The sequence below is a fragment of the Agelaius phoeniceus genome, chromosome 3, assembly GCF_051311805.1.
Source record: "Agelaius phoeniceus isolate bAgePho1 chromosome 3, bAgePho1.hap1, whole genome shotgun sequence".
NCBI classification, from domain to species: domain Eukaryota; kingdom Metazoa; phylum Chordata; class Aves; order Passeriformes; family Icteridae; genus Agelaius; species Agelaius phoeniceus.
The window spans coordinates 104,676,602-104,695,376 of record NC_135267.1 but is presented as its reverse complement, the minus strand read 5'-3'; the positions used below and the strand labels follow the sequence as shown (position 1 = coordinate 104,695,376).

Below are 18,775 nucleotides of genomic sequence, written 5' to 3'. Positions count from 1 at the left end.
CTATGAATGGGAGCATAAATAGTGCTATAAATAGAGTGCTTCTCCTTCGGGGACAAAAAGGGTCTGGGCTGTAGAAAGTAAAAATGCTTTGTTGTCCCTTGGTCTCACCAAGCAAGACATGAAAAATAGTGTAGCTGAGAAGGAAGAACCTTTCCCCAGCATGTTAAAAGAGCCCTGGTTAGTACAGCTGGGCCTCCTGATTTCAACACCACTTGAAATACAAAATACTCACGCCATGAAAAATCAGCGTTTCCCATCTCTGTCCCCACTCCAACGCCATAAGGAATGTGGGGTCACAAAGTGAAACTTGCTGAGAAGTCATCCCCTAAGAGCCACATGGTTTGTCCCAGCTTTTGGGGCGGATCTTCCACCCAGGGAGCTGGCCTGGGAGGTCTCTACGTCCTTCCCTTCCCAATAAAGGGACGGGCACGGATGTGAGGGCAGAGATGTCTCCAGCCCTCTCCTGCCTGCTGCTGCTGCTGCTCCTGGCAGGCTGCCTGGGATGCCAGCACCACTCCTGCTGCTGCCTGGGCAGGGTCTTCATCTGCCAGGAGAGCCAGGTGGTCCAGGTTCCCCGGGACATCCCTGCCAACACCACCGAGCTGTAAGTAGGGAGAGGGAGCGGTTGGGAGCAGCAGCCTCGTGGTTGGGAGCAGCAGCCTTGTGGCTGGCTCTCCAAAGGAGCTGCTGCTTGGCCAGCCAAAGGTCAGGTTTGCAGGGAGTCACTTGGGAGACTCCAAGCCGGCTGCTTGCAGAACACAGCCGTTCCTCTGATGCTCACTCAATTACACCTTGAAACTCCTCTCCATTTCTCTGATCGTGCTCATTGTAAGGTCTCTGTTAAGAAAGGATTTTGTACGTTATAATATGAAGTGCAGGCTAAATTTGAAACAAGCATCCTCGGTGCTGTGACAGTAATTTGAAGCATAAAGTCTAAGCTTTCTTTACAGCTTTGCTTTTAGCGTTGTCGGAACGTGCAGAGCAACTTGTCTGCCCCAAACAAGTCGATGATGAGTGTTTGTTTGTACTGCAGGAGCTTTCCAAAGGTTTGTGCTTGTTTGCCAAGAAGCAACTTAATGTTTTCCCTTTGAAATCTCAAAGGCATTGCAGAAAGGACTCTGATAAACATTCAGAGAGGGATCCTCCTCCACCAGAGGAGCGGCGTGGCTGTGGTTGGAGAGAGTGAACAATGTGAAGATAGAGGAGGGTTTTTTTCTATCTTAAAGATTTTCATTATTTTTCATAAAAGTAACGTGAGCAATAAAAAAATAACGTGTGGCAGCTTTTTTCTGGGTCAGTAGCACAGGCAGGCAAAGGAGCTTGCGCAATGGCAAATATCTAACTGCAAGTGATTGTTTTCATTTTAATAGTTTGAAGGCAAATATCACCCTTTGCCAACACCCCCACAGACATCTGGCATTGTTACAACCTAAAGCAAAACCAAAAGGAGTAATCCTGGATAAAGCCTTTGGTTAATAAGTGGCGTGGCAAGTTTGAAGGGAGGATACAATGAAGAATGATGTGTCACTAGTAAAAAAATATACCCCATCCCAGTTTCACACACCACAGTATATTCATGGTTATTATGCCACAGTTTTCTTAGGGTAGAAGTTTTGTTTTATGCTCACTGACTAAGCAGACTGCAGTGAAAACTTGAGAGAAATGTCTGAATTAACCACGAAAGGTCAGTAAAAGTTTAAATCATTCTCACAACTAGAGGAAAAACTAATCCATCTGTGATTTAGGTCATCTAAATCTTGAGTGCACCCTGCTCCAGGCATGTACAGCTAATTTTGTTTAATTTTGCTTTGATTGTTTCTTTAGATTACACAGTTAAGGTCTGCCTTCTAGGGATTAAGCAAAAGCATTTTTAATTATTTCTGCAAAGAAGTAGAGTATCGCTGAAAAGCACCTGTTAGTAAAATGGGATTTGTTTTCTCCTTGTTAACTTCTCGAGAGTTTGTTGAGGATGCTAATTTGTGTGTTCTTAGCACGAGTGCTATTCTCTGAAACAGGCAGAATACAACATTAGTGTGACAGAAAACAGCAAACAAATCCTTTCTTCTGCCAGTGCTGTGCAAATACTGGACTTAGAATCTCTCAACTTGACTCTCTTCTCACTTTCTCAAAATAAACCAGCTTTTGGTTTCTCAGGAAGTAATTCAGGTCCCATTCCATTAGTATAACCCTGGGACCGATTTCAGCATGCCTTAAAAATTTGAAAACTGCCTAGAGTAGCTTTGAATATACCAAACCTTAGCATTACCAAAGGCAGATACATTAGCTGAAGAGCTATCAAGTGTCAAATAAATCTTAGATTTTTCCTTCAGGAGCAAAGGGGAACTCTTAGAAAAGTGCTTTCCTCTGCATCTCTCCACTGAGTGCCCAGTGGGGTGATTCAGGTGACTAAAATAGGTTTTACTGCTCCAGATGACACTGCAGGTACACTCCTGGTAGCAGGAAAATCTTGCTTTATGTTTTCTTAGTCTTAATGGGTGAAAAGAGTTTTTTTGATTAGTGTACCAACTTAAGCACAGAAGACCATGGTGTCTAAGAACCCTGTACAGGACACAAGCAGAGACTTCTTGCTACATACAGATCCTACAAGGTACTTTTTTCACCTAAGAGCTCATTCTGGGAGTCTGGATGCAGCCTAGTTTATTTAATATAAAGGAGAGGGGTTCAGTACACATACAGCTCTTCACCTTCCCTTATGTGATCTTGATAGCTTTCCTAAGTTATCTTAGAGTCCTTCCCTCGTGCCTTTAAAATGTTGAACAGCATGCTGGTGAATGCTTTAGAGTGAGAACAGGAGCCTGATCAGCCTCAAGCACTTCTCCCTTTGCTGTGTGTTTCTATTTCACTACAGCTGTGTCTGAAGCTGGGACACTGGCATGTGGCAGCCAGCTCAGACACTTGGTAGGAAAACTCATGATAAAGGTAAAAATAGCGCCCTCCCTAACAATTATCTCCTTGCCATTGCTGAATTGCTTTTAAATGTTATTATTTTTTAGTGTTTGAGAGTTGGTCCTGAGCACGTGCTGCTGTGAGGGATTTCTTTGTGGCTGGCTTCCCAACAGAGAGAGCTTGGGCTCCAAGGGAAACTCGAGCTCTGCAGTGTGGTGCATGAGACAGGGGTTTGTTCCTGCCTGGATTAACATCTGCTGTAGCAAGGGTGCTGCAGAGGGAAGGCTGGTAGCCTCTCAGGGTGATTTCATTTTGTGCTTACCTCATGGAAACAGGGCAGGCATCAGAATCCACATGCTTCCATCACTCTAATTTCTGCCACTTCTACTTTTTCACTTACAGGCCAAAATCTCATGATAGGATAATTAAAGCTTGGTTTGTCCATTGCTTTTTGCAGATTTCCAAGCATTCTGCAGCTGGCATGTTCTGAGTGTTTCCAGGGGAGCCTGTGGTTATTAGCTGCTTTGCTTTATAATCTTTGCCTGGATAGAAGAATTTTTGCAATTTTTTTATACATACCAAAATGCCTGAGAGATGGCTCTGACTTACAGTTTTGGACTTACATTACATTAGAAACCAGAGACCAGCAGTTCAGATGGGAAATGTAGGCTCACCTGTGTCAAGTATTAACAATTATTTGCCTCTAGGGAAGAGAGGAGTGAATGACTCAGTAGCAATTGCAGGCAGTTTGCTGCTTCAAGATCTATTCCAGCCTTAAAATCCAGTGTCAAGTTTTGTAATCCATCATCAGTATTCAGTAGGATTTCATTTATTCATAAGAGGTCTTACTTTGTAATGCAAACAAAAATAACATTCTCAGAAGGGACCCTTCTTAAGATTTAACAAACTAAGTAGAAACATTTGGATAACACCAAGTAACAGGAAAACAGGAAATGGTCTCAAGCTATGCCAAGGGCTTATTAGGTTCAATATGAGGAAAAATTTCTTCCCTGAAAGGGTCATCAGGCATTGGAATGGGCTGCCCAGGGAAGTGGTGGAATCACTGTGGCTGTGGCACTTGGGGACACGGTTGAGTGGTGAACAAGGCGGTGCTGGCTTCACGGTTGGACTCAATTATCTGGGAGTTCTTTTGCAGCCATAATGACTCCATGATTCTAGGAGGCAGTTTAGCCATTGTCAGAGCAGTTTAGAGCTATGTTATATAGAGTGTTTTCTCCCAAGCATCTGCAAACTATAAACAGCAGGGTTTTTTACTTGCTCTCTGCATAGGTGTTTTTTTTTACAATTGCTCAAGGATATTTACTTTAGACTATCAAGTCAAGGCTGAGTAGATGTCTGAGCACTAAAACATCAGCTGCCTAGAAATAGCAAGTCCTGTGTTGTGTACTGAGTGAGTCAGATGTGCTTCCCAGCGACAGAAGCTGCAAATTATGTGAATTGTAGCTGCAACACTGTTATTGACAGCTGCAATTAGGATGTTTCTTTATTCCTTCACACTTGGAGTTGAAATTACACTGAAACCTGCAAACAGCTACACTTCTTGCTTGGCTGTTTATACTGATGGACTGACCTTAACCTAAGAAAGGCAAGGTGTGAGAGGATAAAGTAAACTCACAAAATTAAGACCCATGAAGCTTTGAACTCTCTGTGTTGTGGTGGTTAATCTTACAGTCAATCAATAAACCCACATTTTTTCAGGAATGAGATGAGAATGTTTTCACAGCAGACCATATTGAGAAGGTATTACATGCTGACTAAAGCCTTTTTAATTATTTTCGTTTTTAATTCAAACCAGCTTTGCATCTGTTAGAGTTACATTCTGCTCTTCCTGAATTTATGATCAGTTCCTACTTTGAAACAGAAAACAACAGAATTGCTGTAAGATTGCTGTCTATATATCAGTGCAGTGGTCCAATCCTTAGGCTGGATTCTTATTTAACATTTTAATTGGGAGGATAAAAAGAAATGGGCAGATCATAAGAGAGGAAGAGAAAGAAACAGAGGAAATTTTCACAAAAGGATAATAAACTCAGCAGGACCAAAGATACATATATTTACACAAACATTCCATTTCTAAACCTCCAGGAGCTTTGAACACAAGGAGTTGTACTGCACACAATGGAAACTGCTTTGCAGGGCAGTACTCTGCTGGCTTACTCCTGATGCTATAAATAAATTTTTGCACATGGCTCCCACCTTACTTATAGGGTCTGCAGCTTGATGCATGTATGAGAGAGGGATGGCCAAGTCTGAAGCTGTATAATTATCTATACATATACATATATATATGCACACACACATGTATGTATGTGTAAAATATATCTTTGAAATGAAAGTGCATTCGCTTAAAATTTAATGACTTGCTAAACCACTGAGCTTTTGGCAGCGAAACAGTGAAAGCCAAGACTTGATTTTGTTTGCATGCAGCATTGGGAGGGTACCAAGCTGATGCCCTTCACTGGGGTCAGCTACAGAGAGATTCTCTCAGTGCATAAATTCTGTTTTTTCCAGCAGCCTCTGTTATACACATGCACACACACAGACATAAACCAGCCTGTGTCACATCCCCACACATCTGAAACCAGGCAAAATGGGCTCCTGGGCTGATGAGCTGAAATAAAGCCTCTCTGTTAGACATTTTAGATATGTTCTGGTTCACTTCCTACAAAGAATCAAAACGTGCCTAGTGAATGAGATAATAATAAATGTTTTTCTAAAGTATTTGGAAGATTAAAGTAGTCATTTGTGAGGGTTGCATTTTCTTGTCTCAAATATGGTGTCTTCATCTTGTGTGCCTCCCCATTCAAGTCATTAATATAGTTAAAAACCCAGGAGAGTTTGACAGTAATGTTATTCATGAGATGGGATCTGGTAAATACTGAAGTTAGTGTTGAGGCACAGCAGGAAAAAAAAAAAGCCCTACTAAGATCTGAAATTAGTAGTTTTAAACTAAAATGTGGCAAAAATGGGGAAGCTGGTTAGCCTAGGGGACTCTGCAAAGTAGGATGGAAGTCTGTCTTTTGCTTCTCCAACAAGAACATGAATCACTAGAGCAGATTTGAGGAGTCATGAATTCACTGGTGTCATGCAGCAGTTAATTTCCTTTGCTCTGAATGGTGTGTTAGGCTAAACACTTCAACAGTATGGATGATTTCCTGGCTTCATTTACTCCCCTTACGACAGTTTCTCACAACTCATCAGTTTTCACTCTGCAGAAGTAAAACACTGTATTTCAGACTTTGTTGCCTTCTCGTGTCTAATACTGCGATGTATTAACTCCATCTCTCATCCCATGCAGGGACACTTTGGCACAGGGAATCCTATTGAGTATCACTCAAAGATGACTGCTGCTAGCTGGGAGAGCAGAGCATACTCAGGGCTCTAGGGAAATGCTTTCACAAGTTTGAGTGACATTAAAGTGCTTATGTGGCTCAGTCTCAGCTTCAATGAGCTGCCTTCCCATCCCTCACATGGGGAGCTGAGGGTATTTATGAAGAGAGGGATGCAGACAGGGCTATGTGTGGGTGCCACTGATGCTCTGACCCAGCTGCTGTACTGTAAGAGCTACCAAGCAGGGCCAGTTCTTGTGTTATCCTTGTATTTGTCCATGCAGTTGTGCTTTCAACTCCTCAGTCAGGTTTATACATAGCATCTTGGGAATTTGAGTTAATAATTTTCTAGATCAGACACTTAGCAGATTCATATCAGCATTGCAGTTTTGAAGAGTAAATCTTATTATCTTCCTCAATATCCCAGGCCATGCCACTTAAATTAAAAAAAAATAAAAAATAAAAATTAAAAAAAGCTTCTCAAATACTTGATAATCCCAGATAAATTTCTGAGATGATTTCTGTAGAAGAGATCCCCAGTGGGACAGTGCCTTTAAAAGCTGCAAATCACATTCCTCTGGAAGAGTGTCACACATAAAATGTGTCACCTGATAAGCCAGCCAGAGCCAGTCTGCTGTGCACCTCCAGGGTTTTCTTTGCAGATGCTGAGGGGCTCTCATCAGGCTGACATGTCACTGGAAACACTGCTTGTGTGAGAGTTTAACAAGGGTGGCAGGAGAGAGTGGATGAGAAATTCCACAAAAATAGGAAAAGAGTTGCCCAGAGGAGAGATTATAAGTAAAAATATACATCCCAAAGGGAGATCTGCTCTAACTGCCAGCAGTGTGTGTGCAGGAGGGGGTCCTGCAGAGGCAAGCAGAGTTATCTACCAACAAAAAATAAGCAAACCTGTGAGACATGCAGCTGAGGAGCCAAAGAAACCCATGCAGAGTTCAACATGCCTCACTGTCTCCTCTCCTGCTGGCAGTTTAGTTTAGTTAGTTCTGTTAACTTTCCCAAGTCCTTGTGCAGGCAAGTTAACAGATAATTGGGGTAGGCTCACAGTTAATTTAAATTGTCATAGCTTCATTAACTTCAGTGGAAAGAACTCCATTCATTTTCACCATCTGGCAGTGGGGAGGTCTCTCAGCCATGTGCTGTTCGTTTTGGCAGCAGCTGATTGGGAATGAGCATGTTTGTCTCTGTGTGTGTGTGTGTGTGTGTGTGTGTGTGTGTGTCCAGTAAACAAGATAGTTTAGGCACAAAAGGCAGGTATTATTTTTCATAGCAGTCTATTAGTGTTACACAGTGAGGGGCAAGCACTCTGGTAGAAAAAGCCACTTTTCTTTGTTTAAGACCTTGACCTTTTCAGACAAAATTTGTAAATTATTTCACACACTTTGCCTGTGGTTTGATTGGGCTGCTCTTATTAGCAGTGAAATTTAAGTCATTAAAATGAAGCTTATTTCAAATTATAGGTCAGACCAAGCATGGATTTCATGTAAGAGTATAGAAAATTATTTCTTGTAATTGTCTCACGTACACTATAATAAGGAGCCTGATTTCTGCCTTTTACTCAGGTGTAATTTCTTTGATCTTGAGGGTCTAAGGTCAGAAAAGCTTGTGGTTTGTTTACTTTTGCTCAATGTTTTCCTCCAACTATCCTTAGGTCTTTCAGGAGCTCAGCCTGGAAGGTAGGGATGCTTTTTATCTCCCATTACCTTATCAAGCCACCTACAATCATTTGCTCCTGGGTAGCTGGAGGAGAACTTACAGACTGTTATTATATGCAGAGGGAGATATGTGTCTCAGTGAAATGAAAACAGCCTCCAACCCAACTCAGCTGAACAAATCCTTGCTTCTCATAAGTATATTGAGCTTGCTGAGCCTCCCTCTTTGCCTGGACTAACTAAATAATGCTGTATCCTTAAAAGTAACATACTCAGATCTTCCTATAGATAGGACAGCCTCAATTTTAAGCATATACCCACTAGGTGAGCTGCAGGCTGAAGCTTTCAGCTCTGCTCACTCTCTTATCATTCAAGAATGATATTACTGGTCAGCATTTTAACATATTTGCCTGGAAATTCTGGTTTGTGAATGCCTATGGAGCATGATTCTGAGAATGGTCCTATTGGGACAAAGTTTCCCCATATCCACACACATGAGGATGTACTTTCTGATATGAATCCTTGCCCAAATACAGCCAATTAATTGGAATTTATTTGTAAATATTTATTAGTCAGGAATCTGTGAATCTTCAGTGATTTTCCAAAAACACTCTGTGCATAAACATGCAGTGGGGAAACATTCCAAGTTTTCAGTGTTTCATTCATCTTTTGTTTGATAGTGGAGCGAGGGGGGAATATACTTTCAAATGAAGATCAGAAGATTCTATTTTTTTAAATTTGAAATAGTAGCATGCAATGAAGGACTTGATGGACTGTGTGAAGATTGGAAAGGAAAGAGGTGCTTGTTTTCTCAGGAGATTTTTCTGGTGTCCTATATTTATGTTCCAAAATTTTGGGATACCATGGTATACTTATAAAGACATCTTCCCTCCCTCTTACCCCAAAAGCAAATCCTACCTCAAGAAGTGTGTCCACACACCTGAGTATGTGCACAGGGTGTCTGTGTTTAACTTCTTCCTACGTCAGCTTGGCCCTGGGCAAAGAGGATGAGATTGGAAAACACCAGCGTGGATCTATAGCTGTAACTCCTAAAATGGCCCAGGCTGAGATGAGAGTAGTAATGGTAGGAGGGACCCTCTGCCTGTCCCTTTTTCCCAAAACCAGGAGCATGGGACGGGAAGAAGTGATATGTGGTTATTTGAGATTGGTTTTCTTCACTGAAAAGGATGTCACAAAGGCAGGGTAAGAATTACAATGGTTTCCTTTTGGACACACCTTTGGGAGCCTTTTAATGGTTTTATATTCTGTGCTATGTCTTGTGCTTAGAAATAATCTCTGGTGTAACAGCCCTGCCTATACTTGGCTTTGAGAGGTTTGGATTTCAGGGCTTACCTTCAGGGTAAGCTTTGATTTCTTTTTTTCACCATCACATGGTATAACCACATTAGGCTACTGCCTTTAGTAGCCCAATAGGCATTTTTGAGGGCCAGACCCTTTGTAAAAGGGAATCCTATTCTGTGGGAAACATTCATACCTGTGACAGCCACAGACATTCACTGAGGTAAGAAAGCACATCTGTCTCCAGCAGTGGAAGCACCACCTGTGCTGCTTCCTCTGGCATCTCCAGTCTCTCCACAGCTTTAAAAAAAAGAACGCCAACAGCCAAATCCATTTTTTGCTTCTTGACAACCACTGGGAAGCAATCAATTCTGAAGAGTCTTTCCTTGGAGTCCAGTCTCCCAGCAAGAATATTTGTAGACACACATAAATTTCTGAGCAGGGAAGGTATAAGTAGAGGGGCTATAAACCCATGGAAAGACAGTGGCTTGATGCTAAAAAACTTCTCTTGTCCCCAAAGTTTTCTTTGGCCAACAACGCTGCTGTGGAAATTTTTGCTTTTCGTTTTTGGCAAGTAAGGAGTCATAAAAGCAGCACAGGCTGTGCTAGGAAATAACAGCAGACCAAGAGCTGCCTTGGCAGAACAACTTTCTAGGTGGAATTACTGGTTTGGGGAAATACTCGCTGCATCCGAATCCCACGAGCTGCAATTTCCTATCTGCAGTATATTGTTGCCATGGCAGATGAAGCCCAGACCTCATTCTCCAGTCCTTTGAAATCAGCATTAGTGGCCCCTGTGAGGGAATACCCTACAAGAAAATCCAGGGTCTGATTCCACAGGCATTCATACACATCCTAATTGCTTGCCCAGGCTGCTCCGCTGCTTCCCGGTGGGACAAATCGCAGGTGCAAAAGTACCTGTCTTCACTGATTTGCAGATTCAGGACTTTGTGCTATTGCAGTAGGCAGGAAACCACTGTGGGGAAAAATAAAATGGGCATTGAACACACAAATGAAATAATTTTTTAAAAGTTTGCATTTGTTTTAAATTATTAGGGGAGATTTTAATTGTTTTAATGGGCCATGTGGAATTGGTAAAACTGCCTTAGGGCTCACAAAGTTTTCTATCTTAACAGATTTCACAACATTCCTGGTAAGTGTGTAAACACAATTTTATCCTTTACAGTAACAGCAAAGCTTTGGGTTGCAAGAGACGAGCAATTTCCCAAGAGTACAGGGTTTAACCCAGTGGCTTAGCCTCACCTTATTCACCAGACTGTTCTCCTATAGCAATGTTTCCCTTTTCCAAATAGCAAACAAAAAGAAATTACCTCTTGCATATTTGTATTTCTTTCTAATAACTATTTCTCAGCAGAGAAAGTTATAACTCTACTATTTTTTAATATAAAGTGAGGTGTAAAGTTTCAAGGCTTTTTCCCTCAAAGGCATCTTTATTCACTTGGTACATCTGCCTCATCACCTTTTCCACTTTCTTCCTTTCTGTATTTTCTTGTGTCTGTTTCTGTCACTGTATTAGAAGAGCAGCATTTCACAGCAGTGTTACAGCCAGTAATTTAAAGAGAGCTGAGGTGGAGATTTTGTGAGTATTTCAATTATGGCTAACGGTTGGCTCCGTTATGGTCAGTAGGGCTGCCTATGGAGCACTAATTGGAAGGTTCTCACCCTTTTATGAGTTTAATTGCTCTCTGTATATTTCTCCTTAGCTAAAGATCTTCATAAATGCATGAATGTTGCATCCACAGGAATTTTTTAGTATATGTTTACAGTATTCATATAACAAACAAACAATATTTATTTGGCTTCCTTCATTTCTCTACATGTTATGCTGTGTTATGTCAGCATAACACAGCATAACATAGAGAAATGAAGGAAGTCAAGGAATATTGTTTGTTTGTTATATGAATGTGGGCCTACACCCCAGAAATCATGTTGGTTATATGAATATGGGCCCACACCCCAGAAATCATGTTAGTTTTTGAGCACTTTAAAAATTGGAGCATGTCCATCCTGAGCCCAACAGAGCACTGTACAGGCTGGACAAGGAGCCAGCAGTTTCCATGAAGTTCCCACTGAGGAGTGGATTGATTCCCATTCCCTTGCATGTACTGATGTCCTGGTCTGGAGGGAACAGTGTGTAGCCTCAGGGCTGTGATCCAGCACCAGCTCAGGCTTTGCCATTTTGTTTGTCTGTTGAGAGGCGTGGACGCTGTCTGGAAGAGACGCTCTGGCGACACTGGGAATCAGGGAAACTGGGTCTTTGTTCAAGGCTTTGAAAGCTTTGCCTTTTTTTCACCCTGGGTGTCAGGCTGCCAAGAGCCGGCCTTGGTTCTAGGTGTGGATTCATCTCTCGAGTGTCCTCCAGGCTGAGGTGGTTATCAGCTGAAACAGGCAATGAGGCAAGGGGCGCCTCAGGAGTTCCTGCTTGCGTCTCCTTGAAGATTTTCTGCATTCCACAGAAAGCTTGTTAACCTCTGATCTGGTGGGGTGGCAGACTGCTATTTTTATTAGGCTGGCTTGCCAGCCAGCTAGAGTACATCTCTACAATGTCCATTGTGTAAAGGAGTTTATAGATTTCTGTAAAACACCACATGCTGGTATCCTGCTTTTATGAACAGCTTTGGGCTCCAGCCTGTGTTGCATAGCAACACTCAGGGTTTTGTTACTCTGAACTCAGATGATTCAGGATGGCTCTCAATCCTAGAAGCCCAAAAGTCCCAGAAACCTTGAGCTTCAATAAGATGCCAACCGCTTTTCTAAAAATGGCCCAAAGAAGGAAAAAGGTACACCCAGACTATGTGGAGGTCTAAAGTTCACCTTCAACATCAAGTATAACATCAGTGTAGGAGTTTCCATGGCTTTGAGCTCCTCCCTAGTGGAAGGTCTTTTTCCAACCTCAGTATCTGTATTTCAGCATCTGCCTAATAGAAGCTTCTGCCCATGTTTCCACTGCCAGCCTGCCTAGGAGCATGCTTTCCAAGCTATGCCTAGCTTGCATGGTCATCTGAATTGTCTTTGCCCTTGCTGATCTTATTGAAGAAGAGGTGATGGAAAATATTGCCCAGAAAGAAAACAGTGTCAAACCAATCACTAATCATTCCCTGCTATCTCCATGCTGAAATAGCAATACTCACTATGAGGCTACTTCTGCCAGATAAAGGATAATCACCTAAAACATCTGTGTGCCTTGGAACATTATCCTTGAGTGAAGGAGATAGGAAAATCAAAAAGCATAAGCATAGGCAGAAAATATTTTGGCTGTGGCTTTCTATATTTTCAATGCTTCCTATATAGGATGTAGAAGAGGCTTTTTTGCCTCCTTGACAGTAAGACCAGTTTTCCTCAGGGTAACCAGCCCCCTGAGCTGGTAGACCAAGGTGAGAGAAAATAGACCCCCTGTAATCTAGGAGGAAGTAATTAGTGATATGCTGGGCCACCTGAAAACTCACAAGACCATGGCACCAGATGTGATTCACTCAAAGGCACCAAGGGAGCTGGTGGAAGGGCTCACCAAGCCACTCTCCCTCATTTACCATCAGTCCTGCTTAACCAGGGAAATCCCAGACTACTGGAGGTTGGACAATGTCACATCCATCCACAGGAAGAGCTGGAAGGAGCATCCAGGAGACTACAGGCCTGTCAGCCTGATCTTGGTGCCAGGGAAGGTTATGGGAGAGATCACCTTGAGTGTGATCACAAGTGCTCACAGTGTGAGCACATGCAGGAGAACTAAGGAACCAGGCCCAGTCAGCAGGGCTTTAGGAAAGGCATGTCCTGTCTGCCCCAGCTTGGTTGTTATGACCCATGGGGGATGAGGGAAAGCCTGTGGATATAGTCTGCCTGGACTTTAATGCTGTCTCCCACAGCATTCTTCCAGAAAAGCTGGCAGCCCACAGCTTGGATGGGTGCACTCTTGGCTGGGTAAGAGCAGGCTGGACCCAGGGAGTGGTGGTAAACAAGGTGCCCAGTGGTGTCCCCCAGGGCTCAGTACTGGGGCCAGTCCTGTTCAATATCTTTATTAATGATCTGGATGAGGGTATCAAGAGCACCCTCGATCACAGACAACACCAAGCTGGGTGGGAGTGTTGATCTGCTGGAGGGCAGGAAGCTCTACAGAGGGATCTGTACAGGCAGGATAGATGGCCTGAGACCAACGGTGTGAGGTTAAGCAAGACCAGGTTCTGGTCCTCCTCTTGGACCACAACAACCCCATGAAGTCCTAAAGAGTGGGGACAGAGTGGCTGAAAACTGCCCCGCAGAAAAGGACCTGGGGGTGCTGGTTGGCAGCACTGAACAGGAGCCAGGTGTGCCCAGGTGGACAGGAAGGCCAATGGCATCCTGGCCTGTCTCAGGAATGGCGTGGCCAGCAGGACCAGGGCAGGGATTGTCCCCCTGTACTTGGCACTGGTGAGGCCACACCTGAAGTGCTGTGTCCAGCTCTGGGCCCCTCACTACACAGAGACATTGAGGGGCTGGAGAGACTCCAGAGAAGGGCAATGGAGAGGGAGTCCAAAAGCAGCAGAGAATTTTCTTTTAAACAATGCAGCCTTGTAAACAAAGCCCTGGGAAATAAACATCCTTTACAACTGTCAAACTCAGAGCAAATGTTCATTTTCTCATTGCCAGAAGCATTTCTTAATCTGAGAAAGTGAGACAGAATGGCTGTGATCATACCTACTCTTTGAGCAATCCATTTGCAAGAATAGATATGAATGTCACACTAAAAAAAAAAAAAAAAGAAATAGTTGGCTATTGAGGTGAATAATCAAAAGGGGTGAAATAACAAGCACTGAATCTAACCCAACAGGTCAAAGGGTATAAATTAGCAGCACATTTTCTTGACAAAGTAATCAGCTACAAAATCCATGCATTCTCACATTTTTTTCCAAGGCCAACTTGTCTTTGAAACTTAAAAGACTTTTTGCCATGTAAAACAGAGGGAAAAGATAGGAGATTCTGCAAGGAAGCTGCAATTAGAGTAGAGTAATGTTGCAGACCTTTGAAATAAATCTGAGGGAACACATAATGGTTCTCAAAGGGTGAGTGTGAAACTTCACAGGGACGTTTCAGGTTCAGTGGTTGATGCTGACTGTCATTTTTTCTTGCCCTTAAGCTAAGCCAAACATGGTTAACCAAGCCTCTTGCAGCAAATTCTATCAGCTAGATAAGATGTGCAGCACTTAATGTACAGAACGTTGGCTGATTGTGGATGTCGCCAGAGAAGAATGTGAGGCCAACTCATTTTTTTGTTAGAAACTCTGATTGGGACAATTCCATCTCAGCATGAAGAGATTATCACTGCACCACTGATTGGTTAACCTCTGTTCCCATTATTCAGGTTTCTGCATGCAATAAATAGTCTGTCCAGTACATATGGAAAAATCAGTGGAAGAATTCCTATTGATTTCCCTAGGATTGTGTCATAATATTGGGCCCAGTCTTTTACTGCATTGCTTTAGCACTTGGTCATCAGCACTGAAGTGTCAGCTAACAGAAGCCAAGGACTTGTGGCAATGTTTTTCTCATGTGACTCACGAGTGGATGTTTAGAATAAAATGAGATCATTAGAAATAGCCAACTTCTTATAAAACTTATACCCTTTAATTACCTTCTGTCACAGCAAGTTATCATTGTTTTTAATTTAGCAGATGCCCTCAGACTGGAAAAATGTGCTGTTTCATCCCTGCCAGAAATGTTGGTTTGGCTTTGTTTTTTTTTAATTTTAATATGAGACATCAAGGAGATGGAAGGAGAGCAGGGGTTTCAAGCACCCTGACATCCAGTACTATATCTTATGTTTCCCCAACTCTCTCTTCAAGGTGAGCAGTCAAGATAAGCCAATGATCTGCAGGCCATCTAATTTGTTTTTCCATCATTTTCTTAAGTTGTCTTATGTGCAATAATCATTACAGTGTAAGTGACTCTGCTGGGAAAATCAATTCTTCCTCACTGAATAGAAAATAAATTACACTATGCTTGAATCATAATTTGTATTTTGTTTATTTTGATGGGCTTGAAGTTAACCACTGGGTACTTTGCCCAGGAAAGTTCTGTGTCATCTGGCAAAGGCACTATAAACATTAAAGAATCTACTTCCGATCGAAATGTAATAAAAAATGTTCATGGATTTACACTGAATTTTCTGTCAGATGTTCAATATTACGTCCTTGAACACTATAAAGTCTCTGAATATTTATTAGCAAGATGGAAGTCTATTCCAGATAGGCTTTGAACCACGCTCACCACTGGAGCATGTGAATGACTTTCAGTAGTACATCTGTCATAAATTCTATTATTACAAGATTACTATTCCTCTTCTGCTGTTTATCTATAATTCAACCACAACAATGAAAAAGACTCTTATGTGCTATTCATGAGCACAAATCCCACATAACTGATGCCAGCTTTTCAACCTGAGGATGAATGGGAGTCAGCAGAGGTTATCAGCACCTTGCATTGTTCTCACACATCCAGGGCGTTATCCCATAGTGTGCCAAAAACCTCTTCAGTTTTACTATATTTGATAAAATAAATTCAGGACTGCTGGTTTGTACTTTGCTTAAATTAAACAAGAAGTTTCATTGGAGGGGAAGAAAAGGGGGCTGGGGTTGTTTAAGTGCTTTAATTTTCTGTGTGGCATTTATTCCTCAGAGCAGGTGCTCAGGATAAAACCCCTGTGATCAAAGGGGAGTGCTCCTCAGTGACCAGGTTCTCCCTGTCTAATAAGACACTGCAGCTTCCCAGGAGCAAAGTCCCTTTGGAAAAAAGAATCCAACAAAACAAACAACAAAGGATAAAGGGGAAAACAAGGTGCCTGTGTGCACCTATCCCCTCCCATTGCCCAAATCCTGATTGAAGTTAATTCACCTCCCTTGTTCCCCTCCGTTGGATAACCCTTGGCTGAGCACTGGGGTTAGAGACAACTTCTGTGGTGATCTCCAGCACCCTTTCCTAACCTACTCCATGGAAATAGACTTTTCCAGTGATCTGACCAAGAATCTCTTCACCTGAGCATTAAATCCCATATATAATGCAGGATACTTGGTGCTTGCTTAACTATTTAGTTCTGTCCTCCCTGTAAATTCCTACATTTATCTTCAGGGAAAAAAAAATATTTTTGGGTTTTATTTATTATTTTGGTTGTTTTTTTTTTTTCCTTCTGGGGAAAAGGAAAGGGAGTCTGTGCTTATGTTTGGATAACCTGGAGTATTTTCAGTATCCAGCTCTGTGTACAGCTGTTCTGGGAGAGATACTGAAAAGCTGCAAGTGGATTCTTTTGCCATCTTATCACATTCAGACAAGAGAAGACACCCCTTGGCTTATAATGATAAGCTACAGCCTTGATCGATTTGATCTGTGCTTTTGTTCTTCTTCATAATCTGAGCTATTGATTCTATTTATTAAAACTAATTTAAAAAACACAAGCCCTGAGTGCTCTGCTGTTCCAGATCAGGCTGCTCCAGGCAGTCTGATCTGAAGCTAATCCATTCACTGCTGATTTATTTTCACTTTGTTTTCAAGCAGAGTTCTGTTCTGTTTCTTTTTTTCTTTTTCTTTTTCCTTTTTTTTTTTTTTTTTTTTTTGGTTCTCTGTTTCTCTCTGAGAAAAAAGGCATTTTGTGTCACACCTCTAGTGCAAGCAGGGACACTTAGATTCCTTTTTCTGATATATGGACTGAATTTAGCAAAGTTTACCTGACTCTTTTTCACACAGGTTTTTGTTCAGAAGGTGGCCTACTGTGTATTGTTCTCTGTGGTCTTAAATCAAAGCACTACCTTTATGCTAAAAAAAAAAAAAAAAAATTACTTGCTTAAAAGCACTCAATCTTGCCATCTTGAAGTTCATGGGAGTCCCCATGTTCCTAAACTAAGGGCCAGCAAAGGGAATCTTTTCCCTGTACTTCCTGGGAAGCACAGGTTTGTCTAAGGGCTGGTTGATAGTTCTCTAAAAATAAATACCTTTATTCAGACTTAGATAAACAGAATGAAGCCCTTATTATTCCAAACATATTAAAAGAGGAATCTTAAGGAGACAGACACTTTTCAGCACTAAGTTGGCTTTGAGTTTCTGGGCAAAGATCAGCATTTAGTGACTTTGTGGCATTTTATTTACTGTAGGGGCATTTTGTTAGTGATGCAATTGGGCCTTTTTTCCCCCAGTTTTAACACAATTATTTAAATCTTTAACCTCCAAATTATTTGGCTGGTTCAAAGCTCTCTGAGTGTCCAGCTTGTGCAGGGACTGCATATTGTGCCTACTGCATCTTTCAGTGTTTGCTGCTGTAATGTATTCTTTCCACAGTAAAAAAAAAACCCTCATATTCAGTTCCTAATTCATGCCAAGGTCTGCTTGGTCATCCTCACAGTCTAAAGTCTGCTATTTCTTTTGCAGCATGTCAGAATTATCAGCTGGAATCAATCAGGCAAAACATAAGCCTTGATATTGTCATGAAGGAAACAGGCACAAGGTAATATAGAGTAATATCCTCTGAAGCCTTGGTCTGGCTTTGAAAACACTGGGCTTTACTTCAGAATCAATATGGACACAGCAAGATGGAGTCAGTGTTGCTGAATATATCTCTGTAGGTCAGAAATGCCTTATGTAGTGCATTAGGAAGTTATCTTTGTTTTGACTTGGGAGCCACAGGTAGATTATTGACGGGATACTTGCTATAACCAATATTTAAGCAAAACCACAGCTGTTCAGATGCAGTAAGAAAGAAACTCCCCACAGCTTGTTTACAACATGATCTTGCCCCAGACCTTCACAGATGTTGTATAGCCCAGAGAGCATCTTCTGCAAGGGGTCAGCAACTCAAATTTGACCCATCAGCTCCAGCTGGGGCCATGCTACTCCCAGTTTCCACTTCCCTGTCCAGGGTCTCCAGGCAGGGTTACAGCCCAGCAAAGGCAGATCATGGTAAGTTTTTCCTTCTGTAGGAAGGGTCCCCCTTCTTTGCCTGCTCTCTCCCTGCAATACCAGCTGTGGCTGTATGTGAATCAAGCATCCTATGCACTACAGGGAGTCTTGGGAACTGCTAAGGGTAGCTTAAGAATAAGAGAAGCATTCAAGATACTTTAACACAGTACTCCTCCAGCCTCCAAATAATTTCATCCCAGGGGGTTGCCTGGAATTTGTGTTGAAGCATCAGTCCTTGCCCACCCTCTCCAGGACTTCTGTGGACCTCTAAGCTTTCCATGCCAAAAAGTAAATGGGTTATTCCTCTTACAAAAGTCGTATCATGTCTTTGATCAGCATTAGTGCCCTCCTCTTTACCTTTCCCAATAATCAAATACACTTTTTGAGATGGAAGGGATCAGAACTGCACTCTCTGTTTTAACAGAGAAGTGCACCTTCTGTTTTACAGAGAAAGGAGAGGAAAGTTTTAGAAAAAGAGTGCAGCAAACAAGTGACACAAAACCCTTAAGCATTTAGACTATTATGAGCCTCAATTTGCTTTCTAGTCCACCTCCCAAAGAGGGCCTGGGAGAAGAGTAAGGGGCAACTTGAGACTTTGAACTGGCAGTTCAA

General features: G+C 42.1%; 1 protein-coding gene across 1 annotated transcript in view; it reads left to right on the top strand.

The window, feature by feature from the left end:
- Positions 1–336: 336 nt before the first annotated feature.
- The window catches only part of FSHR (follicle stimulating hormone receptor), an 83,120-nt gene continuing 64,681 nt past the window's right edge, over positions 337–18,775 (top strand). Inside the window, 2 exon segments of the mRNA XM_054630022.2 lie at positions 337–418; positions 421–604. Coding sequence (XP_054485997.2) covers positions 337–418; positions 421–604 — 266 coding nt within the window.